This window comes from Vulpes lagopus, chromosome 12, assembly GCF_018345385.1.
Source record: "Vulpes lagopus strain Blue_001 chromosome 12, ASM1834538v1, whole genome shotgun sequence".
In the NCBI taxonomy this organism is placed as follows: Eukaryota; Metazoa; Chordata; class Mammalia; order Carnivora; family Canidae; genus Vulpes; species Vulpes lagopus.
Window position 1 is genome coordinate 11,791,421 of NC_054835.1, and position 18,056 is coordinate 11,809,476.

Below are 18,056 nucleotides of genomic sequence, written 5' to 3' on the forward strand. Positions count from 1 at the left end.
CTTTTAAAGACAAACTAACAGAGTGACTTGAGGCAAGGAGGCTAAGTTAGATGGAACTTTCCAGAATGTACCAGGAGAGTCCCACTCATCACATCTTCATGCCAGGAACCTCTGCTCATCCTTTGTGATGGAATGTGGGTTGTTCGGGGCCAAGGGGAAGCAGGAGACCAGATGCCTGGGGCGGCCACCTGCCCACCTCCTGAGCCCTGGGTCCCACTGTCCACCTATAAAATTCTCAGGGAGGAGGCCAGCACAGAGGTGGCAGTGGCCAGCAGCCTGAGAGAGGCAGGGGCCTGGCAGGGACAAGCAATGAGCCAGGGTGGGTGGGGCACTGAGTGACATGGTGGGAAGACCAGGCCTCCCTGCCCTGGGGTGTGAGCAGTCCCTCGATGCCCCTGCTGCAGGCAGCGGCTCTCAGGTAGGAAAGGAGACCAGAACTGGTCATCCAGGTCCCCAGACCTTGGGAAGGACAGGCCAACAAGCAGGCAAAGTCCGGCATCTTCACCACCAAGCACTGCCCACCCCACTCTGGCCCCAGCCCAGCCCTGGCTTAATGGGGTCTTAGAGGGTGGGCCCCCTGTGACTGGTCAGTGCCCTGACGCCAAGTCGTCAGCCCAGAGGGAGGTGGGGTCTCGACAGGGCCCACCCCCTTCAGCCTCTGCCCCAGAGTCCCTGACACTGTCTGAGACAGGGGTGCAGACGGTCCAGGCAGCACTCAGACCTGGTGCTTTGCAGGATGGACAATGGGGAGGCCTGCTTTATCCTCAGCAGCCGCAATGAGGTGGATCGCACAGCGGCGGTGAGTGCCGACCCCCCAGCCCTGGGGCGGGAGCTGGACGACACCTGAGGGCAGAGCCCCTCCCCTCAGCCTGCTGCCACCCTTAGAGCTGACCGGCCACCCCCCGCTGCTCCCAGGACCACCAGACCATCCTGCGTGCCTGGGCCGTGAAGGACTTTGCGCCCAACTGCCCCCTCTACGTCCAGATTCTCAAGCCTGAGAACAAGTTCCACGTCAAGTTTGCAGGTAGGTTGGGGGCTGGAGGTATGCACGCAGGTGACTGTGCATCTTGGCAGGTGGGGGGTGCGTGAGGGCTGGAGCCCCCCAGAGCCCGCCAGGGCCTAGGGGGGGCATGGCGAAGCATGCTCAGCAAGGCGTGGGGGGCAGTGGGGCCCTGCAGGTCTCGCCGCGTGAGAGGACCGTCCTGTACCCGGGGCCCAGGATCGGTGGTGCGTCCGAGGGGCATCTCGGAGGGCGTGTTCCCGCTGGGTCCCCCAGGGGCAGGGCAGCACGCAGCACGCAGCCCTGGAGCTCTTACCATGCAGGAGTCAAGCACAGCAGGGTTGGGGTGGGCAAGGGGGCGCCCCAGGGAGGGCAGCGTCCGCATGTACGGACGCTGCTCAGGCAATGAAGTGTACCACGTGCGCATGGGTGACAGCGGGCAAGGGGGCACCCCAGGGAGGGCAGGAGGCATCTGCTGTGGGGGCAGCGGGGGCCGGGGCGGCGACCTGGCCCCTCCTGCTGCAGACCACGTGGTGTGTGAGGAGGAGTGCAAGTATGCCATGCTGGCCCTCAACTGCATCTGTCCTGCCACGTCCACGCTCATCACACTGCTGGTGCACACATCCCGCGGCCAGTGAGTGTGGGGGCGGGGGGATGTGGGAGGGGTGGGGCAGGGAGCGGCCAGGGGGCTGCTGGGCATCACAGGCAGGGCAGGGACGGGGTGATGGGACAGCCCTGGATTGCTGGGGGGAAGATGCGTTTGGTTCACCCGAGGCACCAGTGGAGGCTCCCCAGGGACCAGGTGGGGGGCCCCTCATGCAGGTCCTCAGCTCCTGGGGGGTCCAGGCAGGGGTGCAAGACACAGGCCTGGAGCTCCCAGGAGAACCCACAGGCCACCAAGGTCAGACTCAGCCCCAAAACACGTGGGCACCCCCTAAAAGTCAGACCATTGTGTTTATAGCTTTTAAAACCTGCTCGGGTGACCCCTCAGGCCTCCCCCTTGCCCAGGTTTAGCCATGCAGGGAGGGGTCAGAGCTCTCCATGGGGCCTCCACCCACAGCCCGCAGCTGACCCGGGGAGGGTTGGGGGCCCTTGGCAGCCCCTATGGAGCAGGAGGGATGGCCTGCCTAGGTGACACCCACCTGCCTGGCCCCAGGGAAGGCCAAGAGTCCCCAGAGCAGTGGCAGCGCATGTACGGACGCTGCTCAGGCAATGAAGTGTACCACGTGCGCATGGGTGACAGCAAGTTCTTCCGCGAGTATGAGGGCAAGAGCTTCACCTACGCCGCCTTCCATGCGCACAAGAAGTACGCACTCTGGTGGTGGGGGGCGGGCAGGGGCCTGGGGTGCCCTGGGGGCTGGGGGCTCTGGCAGCCTGATGGTCAGCCCGTGCCCTGTGGCACCATTTGCCCGGCCCACTTGAGCCACCCCCACCCCACCCCAACCACCCAGGTACGGCGTGTGCCTCATCGGGCTGAAGCGGGAGGACAACAAGAGCATCCTGCTGAACCCTGGGCCCCGGCACATCCTGGCCACCTCGGACACCTGCTTCTATATCAACATCACCAAGGAGGAGAACTCAGCCTTCATCTTCAAGCAGGAGGAGAAGCAGAAGAGGAAGGGCCTCTCTGGGCAGGGCCTATACGACGGCTCCTCCCGCCTGCCTATGCACAGCATCGTCGCCTCCATGGGTGAGGCCCTGGGTCTCTGGTTGCCCATCTGTCCCACAAGGCTGTCCCCACCTTCCCACAGGGCCCTCGTCGGCATGGGCAACGCCAGTGAGCGGGAAGGCTGGCCTGTTCCCGGGGTCCCCCCTCTGCTCTGGGGGCCAGTCGCCCCCTGGAGAGCCTTGAGAGGGGCTGCCTTCCAAGCCCAGCCGCTCTGTTCCAGGGACAGTGGCCATGGACCTCCAGAACACGGAGTGCCGGCCAGCACAGGGCGGCGGGGGCGGTGGAGGCGGCAAGCTAATGCTGCCCACAGAGAACGGCTCAGGCAGCCGGCGGCCCAGCATTGCGCCTGTTCTGGAGCTGGCTGATAGCTCAGCCCTGCTGCCCTGCGACCTGCTAAGTGACCAGTCAGAGGATGAGATGACGCCATCGGACGACGAGGGGCTGTCTGTGGTGGAGTAAGTGCCGTGTGCAGAGACAGAAGCTTTCTTGCGGGGCGGTGTTGGGGGCTGTGGCCAGCATGTGTGGAGGGAAGTGTCCCCATGGGCTGAGTTGGGACTTCATGGGAGGCCGTGTTGGCAGATGGACCCTTGTGGGGACTCTGCAGTGTGAAAGCCTAGCTGTGCCACCTGTCCCCCTCCCCCATTCCTCCTGAGCCCTGGGCAGCTACACCTCCATACCAGGCCTGCTCTGCGGAGGTGGTGGTACTGAGCATCGTCCATCCTTGCAAGTCACAGGGAGGGGAGCCTCAGTGAGGCACCTGGAGGCCCCTGGGCCATCCTGAGCCATCTCCTGCCCTGGCCTTGGGGCCAGGACTTCCTGCTGCCCCATCCTCAGCTACTTGGCCTGGGCCTGGACAGACAGACAGCGCCCTGACTGCAGGGCCACGGCCAGGTGCCAGGGCTGCCCCAGTGAGGCTGCGGCCACTGCCCCTCTGCCCCTGGCCTCTGGCTCCTCGATGGAGCGGATGTGCCTTAAAGATGGACTGGACCAGCTCTGAGATCCAGGGAGGTGCCCAGGGCTGCTGGACACCAGGGGCAGGTGGCGTGGCTGGCCACTGAGGCCGTGTCCCTTAAGCCAGCTGCAGACAGAACAGTTCTGCTCCTGCTGCTGGGGGCCCAGCTGTGGCAGGTGCCGCCCCCGTGTGGTGTGTACTGGGTGCTGCTGGGGAGCCCAGCCCAGGGCAGCCAGCACAGAGAGGCCGAGGGCCAGCGTCTGGCCACAGCTGGGGTGTTGAGGGCCTCGGGGAGGGCACGACTGGCCATTAGAGTCCCGTTGGGTCATGCCCACGATTCCAGGCCCTGTGTAAGCTCATGCGTGTGTCCATGTGTATGCGTGTGCATGTGCAGGATGCCTGGATTCTCACCTTGGGCCCCAGGGAAAAGGCTGTGGTCCTCCCCCCACACGCAGCCCCCAGGGCAGGGCCCAAGCCACGGGGTCTAGTGCTTCCATGTGGCCCCCAGGGATGCCCTGCTGTGCTGTGGGGCCTGGGGCAGGGTGGCCAGGCCGGGGTGGCCGGGGCCAGGGCAGGGGGCTAAGATGTAGCTGGAGCCCCCTGTCTCTGGCGCCAGGTACGTGAAGGGCTACCCCCCCAACTCGCCCTACATCGGCAGCTCCCCTACCCTATGCCACCTGCTGCCTGTGAAGGCGCCCTTCTGCTGCCTGCGGCTGGACAAGGTGGGTGGACCCACTGCGCTCTGTGTGACTTTGTGTTTTGAGGGAATTGCAAACTTATGGAAAAAAGTTGCAAGAGGAGAAGGAGATCCTGACCTTTGTCCAGATGTGTGCTCCCGTCCTCCACAGATGTGGGGCCACCTGAGAGCAGGGATGTCCCTCAGCTCCCCTGCAGGTCCCTGGCCGCCTGGAGCACACCCCTCGTCCCACAGGTCTCATGTCCTCCACCGCAGTGCGTTCCCCCCTTCGCTGCGCCCTGCCATCGTCCTCATCTCACTTGGCTTGGGCGTTCAGAGGCGTGGGCCGTGGTTTGGTGGCACTGCCCTCGGGTGGGGGGGGGGTCTGTGAGAAGACCTTTCTCGTGAAGAAGAAGGTCTTTTTCGTGAGAAGGGCCCAGTGTCCAAAGGTGACACGTGTGCTTGGGGGCATGACACATCCCCAGGGGCGCCCATGTTGAGCGTGTGGGACAAGTGGTCACCCAGGTCCCTCCATTTTCACCTTTGTGGAGAGTGAGTCACTAGTGGGAAGGTGCATAGAGATGCGGTCACTGAGCTGCCCGTCGCCTGGTGTCTCTTGTCCAGTTAGCTTTGCCAGTGTGCTGCTGTGGGCAGCACCTCTCCTTCCACTGGGCCTCGAGAAGCCTCTCCTCACCCGCCGGCGGGGCCGCAGGGAGAGGCTCCCCCAAGTGACTTTTAGTATAGAGGAGCCCCTCTCAGCTCATCCCTTCTCCCAACCAAACTGCAATGCTCTCTTCTTCCCAATTAACCCTGTTTTTGCTGGTAAAGGAACACAGTTATATTTGCAACTAAGGGCTGCCTCGGCCTCCCACCTCCCCGCAGGGCTGCAAGCACAACAGCTACGAGGACGCCAAGGCCTATGGCTTCAAGAACAAGCTGATCATCGTCTCGGCGGAGACGGCGGGCAACGGGCTGTACAACTTCATCGTCCCACTGCGCGCCTACTATAGATCCCGCAAGGAGCTCAACCCCATCGTGCTGCTGCTGGACAACAAGTGAGGCCGCCTGCCTGCAGATACCCAGCCCCTCCCCTGCTGCCCCTGGGCCTCTGGTCCTGGGGAGCACCCCCTCTTCCTCCTTCTGCCCCTGCCCACTGCAAGCCCCAAGGGGGCCAATGCCTGCCCCCAGCATCTCTGCCCCTGGAGCCCAGGGTCTGACCTGGGCAAGTCTCCCGACCCTGGGGCCTTGGTCTTCCCTTGGGTGAGATAAAGATCAGCACCCCCCCGTCTCTAAAGACCCCCCAGGCCTGACGATCCATGGGCCTGGGGTCCCCTGCTCACCCGGAGCAGGACCCAAGCTGGGTGTGGGGGGCAAGCAGCCGAGCAGGACAGGCACCCCCAGGACCTTCCCTCCCCACAGGCCTGACCACCACTTCCTGGAGGCCATCTGCTGCTTCCCCATGGTCTACTACATGGAGGGCTCCGTGGACAAGTAAGATGCTGCGCCACCTTGCCGTGTCCTCACCGTGTCCCTGCACAGCCCAGAGTGGAGTAGGGGCATCAGCCTATTCCTCAGCACCTCTTCCTGTCCTCTCCCCTCCCCTCTTGTCCCTCCTCCAGTCTCCCCGTCCCCAGGTGTGGGGAGGTGGTTGCAGACCACCCCCCATGGAGGGGGAGGGAGGGCAAGGTGCACCTAAAGGAAGCTCCCAGGACCCCCAGCCTGGCCCTGATCCACCACCCTTGGCCACACGCTCTCCCCCAGCCTGGACAGCCTGCTGCAGTGTGGCATCATCTACGCGGACAACCTGGTGGTGGTAGACAAGGAGAGCACCATGAGCGCAGAGGAGGACTACATGGCTGACGCCAAGACCATTGTCAATGTGCAGACCATGTTCCGGTGAGAGGCTGCGGGCTCACAGCCAGGGCTGGTCCTGGGCCAGCCCTCTAGCCATCAGGGAGCCCACCCCACAGCTGCAGCTGTGCCAGGGGACCCCGCCCTGGACCCCTCTCCCCAATCCATGACCAGGGGGCCCCGCCCTGACCCCCTCCCCACCCGTGACCAGGGGACCTCTCCTGAACACCTCCCCCACCTGTGACCAGGGGACCCCCCCCGCCAAACCTCCTCCCTCAGGCTGTTCCCCAGCTTAAGCATCACCACGGAGCTCACCCACCCTTCCAACATGCGCTTCATGCAGTTCCGAGCCAAGGACAGCTACTCTCTGGCTCTTTCCAAACTGGAAAAGGTGAGCAGCCCTACCTTCCCTCCCCCTGCCCCACCTGAGCTATCAGGATGCAGAGCCTGGGGGTGGGCAGGGGGCTCTGCAGGCACAGGGGCCATGGGCAGCCCAGGCACCTGCTCTCTGGCCAGAGGGCATCAGAGATGGGGACTCAGCTCCTGTGTGAGGCTCCTGTGTCACCCAGGCCAGGGGCAGACATGGCCCCCTGAAAACAGGGTCCAGGCCTGGCTGTGCCCGGGGCCAAGGCTGCTGTCGAGTCCATAACAACCAGCACGGGGGACGCTGAAGACGCCCAAATGGAAACACAACTGGCCTCAGGCCAGGTGCTCACAAAGAACGGGGTTAGAGAGGAAGTCTCCTCGGGTCACACGGTGGAGCCAGGTCAGGGTGAGATCCACTGTCGGTCCTTGGGCCCCTGATGAGGGCATCAGCGGGTGTCAGTGTGGAGCTCCAGGGCACAGGGACTGGCCAACAGGGATGCGGGTCCCGGCGATATTGCCCCCACTTGGGTACCAGCACCGGCAGCAGCGCCACACAGCAAGGGACAGGCCACGCGCTAGGGCGAGACCAGGGAGCAGAGGGCACTCACTGTGAGCCCCGCGCTCCCGGGCCTGGGCTGGCCCCACAGCCGCCCTCTGCCTCAGCCGGGCCACCAACACTGAGCTTCACCCTGAACCCAGGTGGACAGCACAGGTGCCTCCCACCTGGTGGCCGACCAAGGGGCCCCCAGGGACCTGGCACTCTGCATGCCGGAGGGGCAGGTGGAAGCTGGGAAGGTGGCCTCAGGCCCTTGGAGGACACAGAGGGACTCCTGGCTCGGCACAGTTGCCCGTCCCACCCAGGCCCTCCCTGGAGTTTGTCCTACTAGGCCCCCAGGGCTGGTTCTGGTTCCAAGGCCATTGGCCGCCCGTGGGCTGAGCGTCTGTCTACTGGAATGACCGGAAGGTGGATGTTGGCCTCGGCAGCCCCGGCGTGCCCAGATTCTGTCCAAACGCTGGGGCTGCTGCCCGGGATCTGAGGAAGATGCTCCCACCGGAGCAAGGACGGGGTGGCTGGCACAGCATCAGGCTCTAGGCTGGGGGTCTGGCCCTCACATGCCACCCCTCCCAAGCCTCACACACTGCCTGTTCCAGGACATGGGCTTCCAGGCGGTCAGGCCTGCTTCTGCTCAGGATGTGGGCCCCATCGTGTGGCTTCGTGCTCTGGGCCTGGGTGCCAGCGTGTGTGACTACAGCTCTGGCTCCTCCTGACTGATGTGGACCAGGGCCCCCCAGCCGTGGGTCCCCTGCCCTCCGGGCACAGCCTGCCTCCTGATGGCTCAGACACCACCAGGGAGCGGCGTCTCCCCACAGGAGCAACAAGACTAGCTGGGCTCATGTCTTTAAAGAATTAACGGCAGCTTATTTTTATTTTTATAAGAGCATGTGTGTCTTCTGCTTCAAGGAACATTGAGACAACAACCAAGTTTTTGGAAAGGCACTCCAGGGGTCTCCTGGGCACAGCAGGGGGACGGCCAGGGAGGCGGGACCCAGCTGTACGGAACCCCTTCCGCCCATGGGAGCGGCTTGTCCACGCCAGGCCCACCCTGCTCACAGCCTTGAGTCCCTCTTGTGCCAGCCACAGAATTGGCTGCACGAACACGCAGGCCCCATGCCTGAAAGGCCAGGGATGTGCTGTTAAAGGCGCAAAGCCCGGCACCTCCCCTGCCACCTCTGAGATCCCGCGTGCTCCTCCGATGGCACCACTGGTGAAGATGCAGGTGTCGCCGTGCACCTGTGTGAGGCTGCTCTCGGGCCTGGGCCTGCAGAGCCACATGGCGTGTGTCGTGCCAGATGCAGCTCGCTTCCCCGGACAGGGCAACGCTGCCAGAACCTACTCCACAGCATCGTACCCCGATGCCTACACCCTGTGCCCCCTGCCGTCAGTGGGCTGGGGAGGTCACACGGGCGGGAAAGGCCCTTGGGCAGGCAGCTCCTGGGTCTCCTTTGTCCATTGCCCTGCCTTCTGCCTTTGCAGTGAGTCTGGTCCCCGTGGGAAGGGGACTGTGGGCTGATGAATCTTGGTGACAGGGTTGGTACCATGGTCCCAACTAGAGGTTGGTCATGGTCTAGACAGAGCACCGTGTGTGGCTGAGGGACCCTATAGACAGGGATGGTCCTGCATTGTCAAGTGCGCCTGATGTCCTCACTGGGGACCTGACAGGAGGGAGGTGGAGGGTCAGTGTTGGCAGACGCGCTGCCGGCTGTGGGGTCAGAGGGAAGGGCTGCGAGCTGAGGGACACCGTCAGCTTCTAGAAACGAAAACAGGAGAGGACTGTCCCCTGGAGCCACCAGGAGGAGCACAGCCCGCTGACCCCTGCATGCCACCCCATGAAGTGCACTTTGGACTTGGACTTGTGGAGCTGCGAGGTTGGATCTGTGCCCAGCTAGAAGCTGTAGTGACTTGTTTCTGCAGCCGCGGAGCCTCCTTCTGTGGGTCCTGGAGCTCTGCGCTCACGGAGCATCATGGGCACCACGGAGGAGGAGCAGGGATGCGGGAGCAGCGCACGCATTCCAATGATTTCTGCACATCCCCGCTCCACTGTCCCGTCCGACTTCACTTAAACACACAAGCTTGGGGGATAAAATTACTAAGATTATTTTGAATCTTGAGAAGCCAGAAGCAGAGCATCAGAGCACATGTGGGCCCCTGGGATGTGCAGGTCACACACCATGGGGGGCGGGCCCTGGTCCCTCCTGCTGAGCTCTGGCCTCCAGGGCGTCTTGAGGGGGAACACACAGCCGGATGCTGGTGCCTGAGGTCAGCCCATGCCAGTGCCCGAGGCCAGGTGCTGGTGCCCGAGGTCAGGTGCCAGTGCCTGAGGTCAGGTGCCAGTGCCTGAGGTCAGGTGCCAGTGCCTGAGGTCGGCCCATGCCAGTGCCCGAAGTCGGGTGCTGGTGCCTGAGGTTGGCCTGTGCTGGTGGGCACTCAGCCTGCACCGGCATGCACCCCAGCCACCTGCCCTGAGCCACTGTGGTGCAGGCACCAGCCTGAGGCCCCCCCTTCCTGCAGAGGGAACGAGAGAATGGCTCCAACCTGGCTTTCATGTTCCGCCTGCCATTCGCTGCAGGCCGCGTCTTCAGCATCAGCATGTTGGACACGCTGCTTTACCAGGTCAGCAGGGTCAGGGGCCCAAGGGGGTACCCTGAGGTGCCCAGTGGGAGCCCCAGCCTCCTCTCCATCCCCAGCCAACCAAGCCCAGTTCCAAGTGTCCCGTCCTGGGTCCTAGCCGAGCAGCACATGCTCGCCCCTGGCGTCCCCCACAGTCCTACTCTGGGCAGCCCCTGGGTTTCCAATCCCTTCTGACCAAACACACGGCCAAGTGAACTACTGAAGCTGGCCAAGGCTTCCCAGTGGGAGGCTGTGGGCACCTGGCAGGCATGTGAGGGGCATGGCCTGTCCCCGGGTGCCCCCACCTCACCACAGCCTCCCTCTCCAACCAGTCCTTTGTGAAGGACTACATGATCTCCATCACCAGGCTGCTGCTGGGCCTCGACACCACGCCAGGCTCTGGCTACCTCTGCGCTGTGAGTGGACGGGGCCGGGTGGGCAGGCAGGTGGGTGGTCCTCAGGGCTTCCCCGGGGCTCTCCAGCTCAGGGCCCGACTCATTCTAGATGAAAGTCACTGAGGAAGATCTGTGGATCCGCACGTACGGCCGCCTCTTCCAGAAGCTGTGCTCCTCCAGCGCAGAGATCCCCATCGGCATCTATAGGACCGAGTGCCACGTCTTCTCCACGTCAGAGGTTCGGGGTGGGGCAGGGTGCTCCTTACATGGGGGCTTGCGCTGAAGCTGCCCATATGCTGCCACCGCCATGTGCAATTGTGGGGTCCTGGCCTTTGCTGTCTGGCCAGCCTGGGGTCAGGGTCATGTGTCCCCCACATGTGGTTGGATGGCTGTGACCCTCAGGTGGAGCTGGGGTGCTCGAGGACGAGCCAGAGCCACTATGGGCAGCCTGCCACACTGGTCCCAAGCCCATGAGGGGCTCAGCAGTGTCCAGGGCTGGGGGCTGGGGCAGAGGCGCCCACAGCACCCAGGAACCTCTGGTCTATTTTGCAGCCCCATGACCTCAGAGCCCAGGTGAGTGGCCCCCTGAGCCTCACATGAAGCCGTGCTGATGCGTGGTGTCCTGGCTGTGCTCCCCCACCCCAAGCCGGGGGGGGGGTGGGCCCTGGGCAACAGCAGAATCAGGGAGCATGTCCCCAGGATGGTTGGCTGTGGCGCAGCTCAGAGAGGTCCCATCATGGCAGGCGGCCTCCTCCCTGCCGGCCTGGACCTACCTCCATACCTTAGCCCCTCAGGGGACCTGCCTGGGTGGGGGTCCCCACTGGCACTCCCCATTCTACCACACTGCCTGTCCCTGCCCTCCTGCTCTGCGCAAAGGGGAGTCAGAGGCACATGGGGTGGCCGTCCGTGGTGGGTGGAAGGAAGCAGCCCCGTCCAAAGGGATAGACCCGGGGGGCCGGTGGCTCAGGAGAAAAGCGTGGGGCTGGCACCCCCGCTGGCCAGGGACTGCAGGCACTCACGCCCCCGGGGCCCTGGGTGCCATCCCCATCATCCTCCCACCTCGGCCAGTCCCAGATCTCCGTGAGCGTGGAGGACTGCCAGGACACGCAGGAAGTGACCGGGCCCTGGGGCGCACGAGCGGGTGCTGGTGGCAGCACCCACAGCCGGCACGGGGTCGGTGCAGACCCTGCTGAGCACCCACTGCTGCGGCGCAAGAGCCTGCACTGGGCTCGGAAGCTGAGCCGCAAGGGCCCCAAGGCCGCGGGGAAGGCGGCAGCGGCCGAGTGGGCCAGCCAGCAGCGGCTCAGCCTGTGCCGACGCTCCGAGCGGCAGGAGCTCTCCGAGCTGGTCAAGAACCGCATGAAGCACCTGGGGCTGCCCACCACTGGCTACGGTAAGCGCCCGGGCGCACCGCCCACCCCGGGGCCCCCACGAGGCCCGCTGGAGCCCCCAGGCCTGGCTCTGAGCCCTGGCCTCGCCGCTCTGGGCCTCAGTCTCCTCATCCGAGGCACAACAGGTGCAGAGAGCCAACAGCCCGGCCTGCGGGACCCCAGGAAGCGGTGACAGGAGGGCCGGGCCGGGCGCAGTCCTTGCTCGGGGACAGGTTAGCCACCTGGTCAGAAGCACCGGGCGCTGTGTCCTGGCGGAGAGCAGGAGGGTGGCAGGAGACCCGATGGCCCGCCGCCACCCCTCCTGGCCTTCCCAGCCACTGGGGCCTGTGGGGAGTGTCGGGGGGCTGGACCAGGGCTGGGACTTGCCTCCATCTATCGTGTCGGGCCCACGGTTGCCCCGGAGACACAGCCGCCTGCCTAGGCAGTGACCGCTAGGTGTCGGGTCCTGTTGGCAGCCCCATGTCTGGGGAGCTTATCTGGGAAAGTTCCCAAGCTCAGCCGAGAGGTGCTGCCTCCGTCGTCCGAGGGGCACCCAGGGTCCCCGCCGGGGTCCCCACTGCTGCCCGTCCGCACCCACACGCCGGGCTGGTCGAGCCTCCATGGCCGTTGGGCTCGTCTCGGGGACTCTGCCTGCCACTCTCCCCGCCCTGCTTCCTGTGTGGCCCAGGTCAGGGGCCCTGGTGCCCCCCCTAGGGTGGGACGGCAGGCTGGAGTCTGAGGGCCAGACAACTCCCGCCCGCCAGGCCAGGCTGCACGGTTCACCTCAGTCTCGCTCAGCGCCCCCTGCCCCTTGGTGCTGTCCCCCGTTTCGGGGAGGATAGGGGAGCAGATGCCCGGACTCCGGGGGTGTGCGTGGCCCCTAGGCGGGGAGCAGCAGATAGCAGTACTAGACCACGACCCCAGGGCTGTGCCCCTCCCACGTGCCCCCCGCCTTCCCCAGAGTTTGTCAGGGGGGAACCCACTTTGCTGCAGACCAACTCGCTTCCCTGGCAGCTGGCGCTGGCTGCCATCTGTCCCCGTGTGGATGGCCTTCGGGTGCCGCTGGCTGGCCCGCCCCCACCGCCCTGCCGGCCGCCACGCTGCTTGCTGACCTGTCTCTCTCTCTGTCTCTGTCTGTCCCTCTGTGTTCCGTAGAGGATGTAGCAAATTTAACAGCCAGTGATGTCATGAATCGGGTAAACCTGGGATATTTGCAAGGTAATTCTGCTCCAGCGGACGTCAGCTGCCACATGAGGGGACAGGCCAGCCCATGGCCAGCGGGCAGCCTAGTAGTGCCCAGGCAGGCAGGCAGACAGGAGCGGAGACAGGACAGGGTCCCCACAGGCAGGGCTCTACGCTCCTGGACCCCCCCCTCCCGCCACACAGGGACCCTGACCCCCTCCTCTGCATCTGCAGAGGGCGGGACTGACCCTGAGGAAGGTGAAGTCCATGCCGACACCCCGACGTCACTGTGTGCTCCAGGGCTCCCCAGTGCTTTGGGGTTCTGAGGCCAAGCTCCGCTGTCCATGTGTTGGCCCTGACCCCACCATGGCTGGCCTGAGATCCCGGGGACCCTGAACTCACCCAGATCAAGGGAGGCACCCAGACAGCTGGTGCCAAGCCTGGGTCTCCCCACACGCACTTGGAGTGCAGTGAGGCTGGGCCAGCGCCTCGGGAACCGGGGTCTGCTCTGCCCTGGGCCGAGTCAGGTGGACCCTGTTGTCCATTCCCCAGTGGGGCTTCGAGAGGGACAGTCCATCCTCTCTGCCTGAGACAAAGCCTGTCCGTGCCCCCACGTCTGCCCCAAGACCCCCGAGGAGTCAGTCCAGGCCACAGGCCCTGCTGTCAGGACTCCTTCCTTCCCTGGGACTCCGAGCTCATGTCCAGGCACCTGGGAGTGCCCCCCCCCAACCCCTGTCCAGGGCTGACCCCAAAGGGGCTGGTCCTTGTGGGCTGGAAGACAGATCGGGCCCAGTAGGGAGAACCTCGGGGTGCTGTCAGGGGCTGGCCCAGCGGGGCCCAAGCCCATAAGCATAGGGATCTCCTTAACCTGGAACCGTGATGGCGTTCATGGGGGAGCCCCGGGGCCACACGGGTCCACGTCTAGCAGCTTCCATGAACAGGTCGCCCCCTGTACCCAGCCGCATTCATGCCTCCCAACGAGGCTCCCAGGCCAGGGTGGCCTCACCCGCAGGGTCAGCAGAACTCAGTGGTGTTTCCTGAGGGTCCCCCCACGTGTGGACATTGAGCAGTACTTGGGGCAGGATGCAAAACCAGAGCACAGGGAGCCCTGTGAGCCAGGCCCCCAGGAGGGCATCATCCGGTGGATGGCCCTCTGCGTGCCATGTGCACCCTCTCCCCACGCTTGCCGCCAGCCTCGAGGTGGTCAGGTGGTCAGGCATGGGGCTGGGGGTCAGGAGCCCGGGGACGGGGTGAGGGAAGCACTGGTCTGTGGGATGGAGGCCGGGGAAGGCCAGAGTAGCAGGGGGTGGGGGGTGGGGGCAGAGGAGGGTAGCACCTCCCTCGGTCATTGGCCAGGACAGCTGCCATCAGCCCCCTCCCCAACCTGAGCTCAGTCGTCCCAGTGTAGCTGACCCGCCTTGGAGAACCCAGGGTCAGGGGCTCATGACCCAGCACCTGCCAGCTCCTGGCACGACCACTGGGTCCCCACCCCACGCACCCACCTCGCAGCCCAGACCCCCAGACACACAAACCGGGCCTGGCTCCATGCGGCCCCAGGCTCTGCTGGTCATCACCTCACGGAGGAACAGGGTCCAGGCTGGGTGGGGATGGCCCCGTGAGGCAGGGCCAGCAAGTGGGGATGGGCGCCCAGCTCGGGCTACCTGGCAGCGGAGGGGGGCCCGTGGGCACTGCGGGGGCAGCCAGTGGCTCCAGCCCCAACACCAGCCTCTCCAGTTTCTGTTTCCCAACCCCGTGCATGTGCCTGCATGGCTGTCCCGCTGATGCCCGCAATGAGTCTCCAGGAGCCGCCTCCCCCTCTGCCTGGCACCCTGCATGCTCCCTGAATCACCCTCGAAGATGCACCCGGGCCCAGGGCTGGGAGCTGTGCACTCCCCACACAGCCACCCTGCTCTGAGGCTGGCAGCTTCCACCCCAGGGCCCCTGATGCGGGTCATGGGAAAGAAGCAGAGGGAGCCGCAGTCGCCGAGCAGAGTGAGTCAGTCTCCAGCTGACCCTGGAGTGGACACAGGCTGGCCAGGGTCCCTGCCTGCCCAGGAAGCTGCAAGGCTCAGACTCAGCCTCAAACTTCCTCGGCTTGGAGCCCAGACACAGCCCCAGCCAAGCTGGCCAACTGGCCGCTTCTCCTGCTTCGCAGGGAATCCCTTCCTTGGGGGCCTGGCCGGTGCAGAGAGGACAAGACCCGGGGCATGGGCCACCAGGGCCAGACCCTGCTGGAGGGCCATCCCCTCGATGGCCACCCTGGGTCAGAAGGTGCCTTAGATACGGCCACGTGGGTTCTCTGAGGTCACAGGCCATCGTGGTCCCAGAACGCATTCCCCTCACGCTGGGCCGCATCCCCACAGCCACCCGTGAGCCGGACACTAGGCTGGCCCCGCGCGCACCGAGGGGCCCATCTGTGGGGAGGGGCCTGGGGGACCCTGCGTGCTGATGCTGCAGGAGCAGGTGTGGGGAAAGAGGACGTGCATCCAAAGCAGACGCAAGCGAAGGGTGAGGGTGGCTCGCCCGGCCCGGGGCGGGGGGTGGTGCAGGGCAATGAGCAGGTTGGCGGGGTCAGGTGTGTGCAGGCGGCAGGTGTGCTCCATGCCTCTGCTTGGGGCCACCACGTGGGAGCTGCTGGCTGCGCAGGGTGTGGGTGCAGCCAGCGCTGCTGCCCCTCATGGCCAACGCCTGCCTGGGCCCTGTCGGGAGGCCCGGAGCCCCCTGGCCCAGCGTAGGGTGGGCAGCAGCTGAGACGTGACCACCTGGGGCCCGTGTCCTTTACAGATGAGATGAACGACCACCAGAACACACTCTCCTACGTTCTCATCAACCCCCCACCCGACACGAGGCTGGAGCCCAACGACATCGTGTGAGTACCTTGTCCCCCCGCGCTGAGTGCCCGGCCCAGGGGGAGGGCAGCGTTCAGGGCTCTCATGCTTCCCCTGCAGGTACCTCATTCGCTCTGACCCCCTGGCCCACGTGGCCAGCAGCGCCGAGAGCCGCAAGAGCAGCTGCAGCCACAGGCTGGCCTCCTGCAACCCCGAGACCCGCGATGAGACGCAGCTCTGAGACAGCCCCGGGAGGAGTCCTATCCCCATGTCGGCATGCATCACACTGCATGGAGGGCAGGGTCCCTGCCGCGGCCACGGCGCCCTCACATGGGGCTGAGGGAGGAGTGAGCCCCCAGCACCCAGAGAGGCCAGCGGGGTGGCCTTTTTAACCTGTTTTTACGGACCTTGCCATCTGCATCCCCACACGGTGGACCACAACTCGTGACCAGGTCTGGCTGCGGCGGAGGGAGGGGTGCCCACCACGGCTGCGCTGCAGGGGGAGGCTGGGTGCGTGGGGAGGGGAGGGGCCAAGCCCCCGGCAGCCCCACACGCTCACACACGGCCCTGCATGCTCACCGGCTCACGTGGAGGCCGTGCTCTACGGCCACGTGTGGACACCCTGTGGACCTGCTCCAGCCTGGACAGGCCCAGCTCCCTGCAGTGGGCAGGAGACGGCAGCCGGGAGCACAATGGACATTGGAAGCCAGGGAGGGTCTCCTGGCTCGGCCCAGGTCGAGGGCCCCCCCTGACCTACAGGGGCTCCGGCAACGAAGGACTCTGTGGCTCAGAACAAGAAGACGCCCCCCTGCTGCGGCCTCATGTGAACTGCTGCAGCCCCGCAGGCGTCAGGCCGGGGTGGGGGGGCACGTGTCCACGGCCGCTGGATGCCCGCGCACACCCGACCGGAAGCATAATGCCCACTGGGTTGCTGGCCCAGGTTCCTGTCTGCGGGGAAAGGACGCAGCACCCGTCGCCTGTGACCTGCCCCTGGGCTTCCCTTCGACTGTGGCAGGTGTTGCACGGTCAATGCTGGAACCTTCTATTAAATGGATGCTGTCTGCAGATACGAGGGTCAGTCATGGGGGGTTACCTCTGTGGCCTCGTGCTCTAAGCCTGGGCCCACTCCCGGTTCCCCAAACTCGAGGGTGAGACCCACCTGCTGTGGCCCCTACCCCACCCGACCCTGCAGGGAAGCCCCCACCCGGGGCAATGCTGCAGGCCGGGGCCAGGAGCAGGAAGCAAGACCTGTGGCCACCGGGCAGCCAGGCAGTGCAGGGTGGGGGCCCCAGGGTGAGCACAGGGACCCCCAGCTCTGCCAGAGTCCAGCACCTGTGTGCTGGGCACCCACCTGCTGGGTAGGGCTGCCACGGGGACATGCACCGGCACGAGGACATCTGTGCTCATTCTGAGGGGTGCTGCTGGTCACGAGCATACCCCAAGAAGCTGGGTGAAGGGGCAGGGTCGACGCAGCCTCCAGAAGGCAGCAGAGAGGCCTGCAGCAGGAGGGGTGTGTGCCCCACGCCCGGCCTACCCGTTACTCCTGCCCACGGTGACCTGCCAGCCCTTGGGGTGGCAGCTTGGTGCCAGCCCAGGCCGAGCAGGGTGTCTGTGGCTCACGGGGTTGTGCTGGTGAGCACTTCCTCCCACACCAGCACCGGCCGTAGGCGCCATCCTGGGTGTTGGGGGTGGGGGGGGGGACACGCCCTGCAAAGCTCTAGCTGGGCCCACCCGTGGAAGTAGAGGATGCACCAAAACGCCTCCAAGAGTCCAAGTGACGTGCTGGGAGATGAAACGATACAGAATTGTGTAAAATGCCCTCAAAACAGCAGAAGGCAGGAGGGAGGACACAACCTGGGACTAGGGCACGGGCACAACAGTAAGGGGCAGGAGCCGGGTGTCTGCAGGAGGAGCTCCCTAGCCCATGCAGGCTCCCCGGGACCACTGAGGCAGGCGGCCCCCCACATCCCAGGCCTCATCCTCACCCTGGCGCACACCCTGGGGTGTCCTGTAAGCAGTGGGCTGGGCTGGGCTGCGGGCCCCGGAAGACGGCTGCTGAATGCCGGTTGGGACCTGCGGGGCAGGCCGCACACTGACATCTTGGTTCGGGGCTGGGTGGGGCTAGGGGAGCACCGCTGGCATCCCAGACCCCTGGGGCAGCACCCCCAATGAGGTCAGCAGGAGCTTGGGGAACCCCCAAACATGGGGTCTCCATCCATTCCCATTGCAGTCTCCTGTCCCAGGTGTGTGGGCATCTGCCACAGAACCCCCGTTGCAGCCCACCTTGGGGTCCTAGGGCGCTCACCCTCTGCCCGGAGCTCCAAGGTGGCCCCAGTGCCTCCTCAGGGCTGTGCTGAGCTCGTGGGACCCCGGGGAGTGAAGGTGGACAAGAGGCACCAGATCCAGGGCCGTCTTTTCCTTGTCCTTGACCCAGACCAGGATCAGCTCACTGAGCTTTGCGCAAAGTCTCTGGGGATTCATGCTCAGGGCTGCAGTCCCTTTGCAGACCCACATGGGAAGACGGTGTCGATGACCGGCCACCGCCCCACCTCCAAGTGCCTTAAGCACCTGCAGGTTCCTTACTGGGCCTCTTTCCAA

General features: G+C 65.3%; 1 protein-coding gene across 13 annotated transcripts in view; it reads left to right on the top strand.

Moving 5' to 3' along the window:
* The window catches only part of KCNT1 (potassium sodium-activated channel subfamily T member 1), a 60,462-nt gene extending 43,939 nt beyond the window's left edge, over nt 1-16,523 (top strand). For 8 of the 13 annotated variants that reach the window (XM_041726366.1, XM_041726369.1, XM_041726374.1 and 5 more), the window contains 19 exons: nt 736-799; nt 916-1,024; nt 1,526-1,634; nt 2,157-2,306; nt 2,452-2,690; nt 2,890-3,124; nt 4,238-4,343; nt 5,180-5,352; nt 5,717-5,788; nt 6,059-6,193; nt 6,428-6,539; nt 9,585-9,686; nt 10,016-10,099; nt 10,188-10,316; nt 10,631-10,651; nt 11,147-11,471; nt 12,604-12,666; nt 15,415-15,499; nt 15,579-16,523. In XM_041726366.1, coding sequence (XP_041582300.1) covers nt 736-799; nt 916-1,024; nt 1,526-1,634; nt 2,157-2,306; nt 2,452-2,690; nt 2,890-3,124; nt 4,238-4,343; nt 5,180-5,352; nt 5,717-5,788; nt 6,059-6,193; nt 6,428-6,539; nt 9,585-9,686; nt 10,016-10,099; nt 10,188-10,316; nt 10,631-10,651; nt 11,147-11,471; nt 12,604-12,666; nt 15,415-15,499; nt 15,579-15,699 — 2,434 coding nt within the window. In that variant the 3' untranslated portion in view covers nt 15,700-16,523. The other 5 variants (XM_041726370.1, XM_041726365.1, XM_041726375.1 and 2 more) reach the window with 3 other exon arrangements.
* Nucleotides 16,524-18,056: the final 1,533 nt, after the last annotated feature.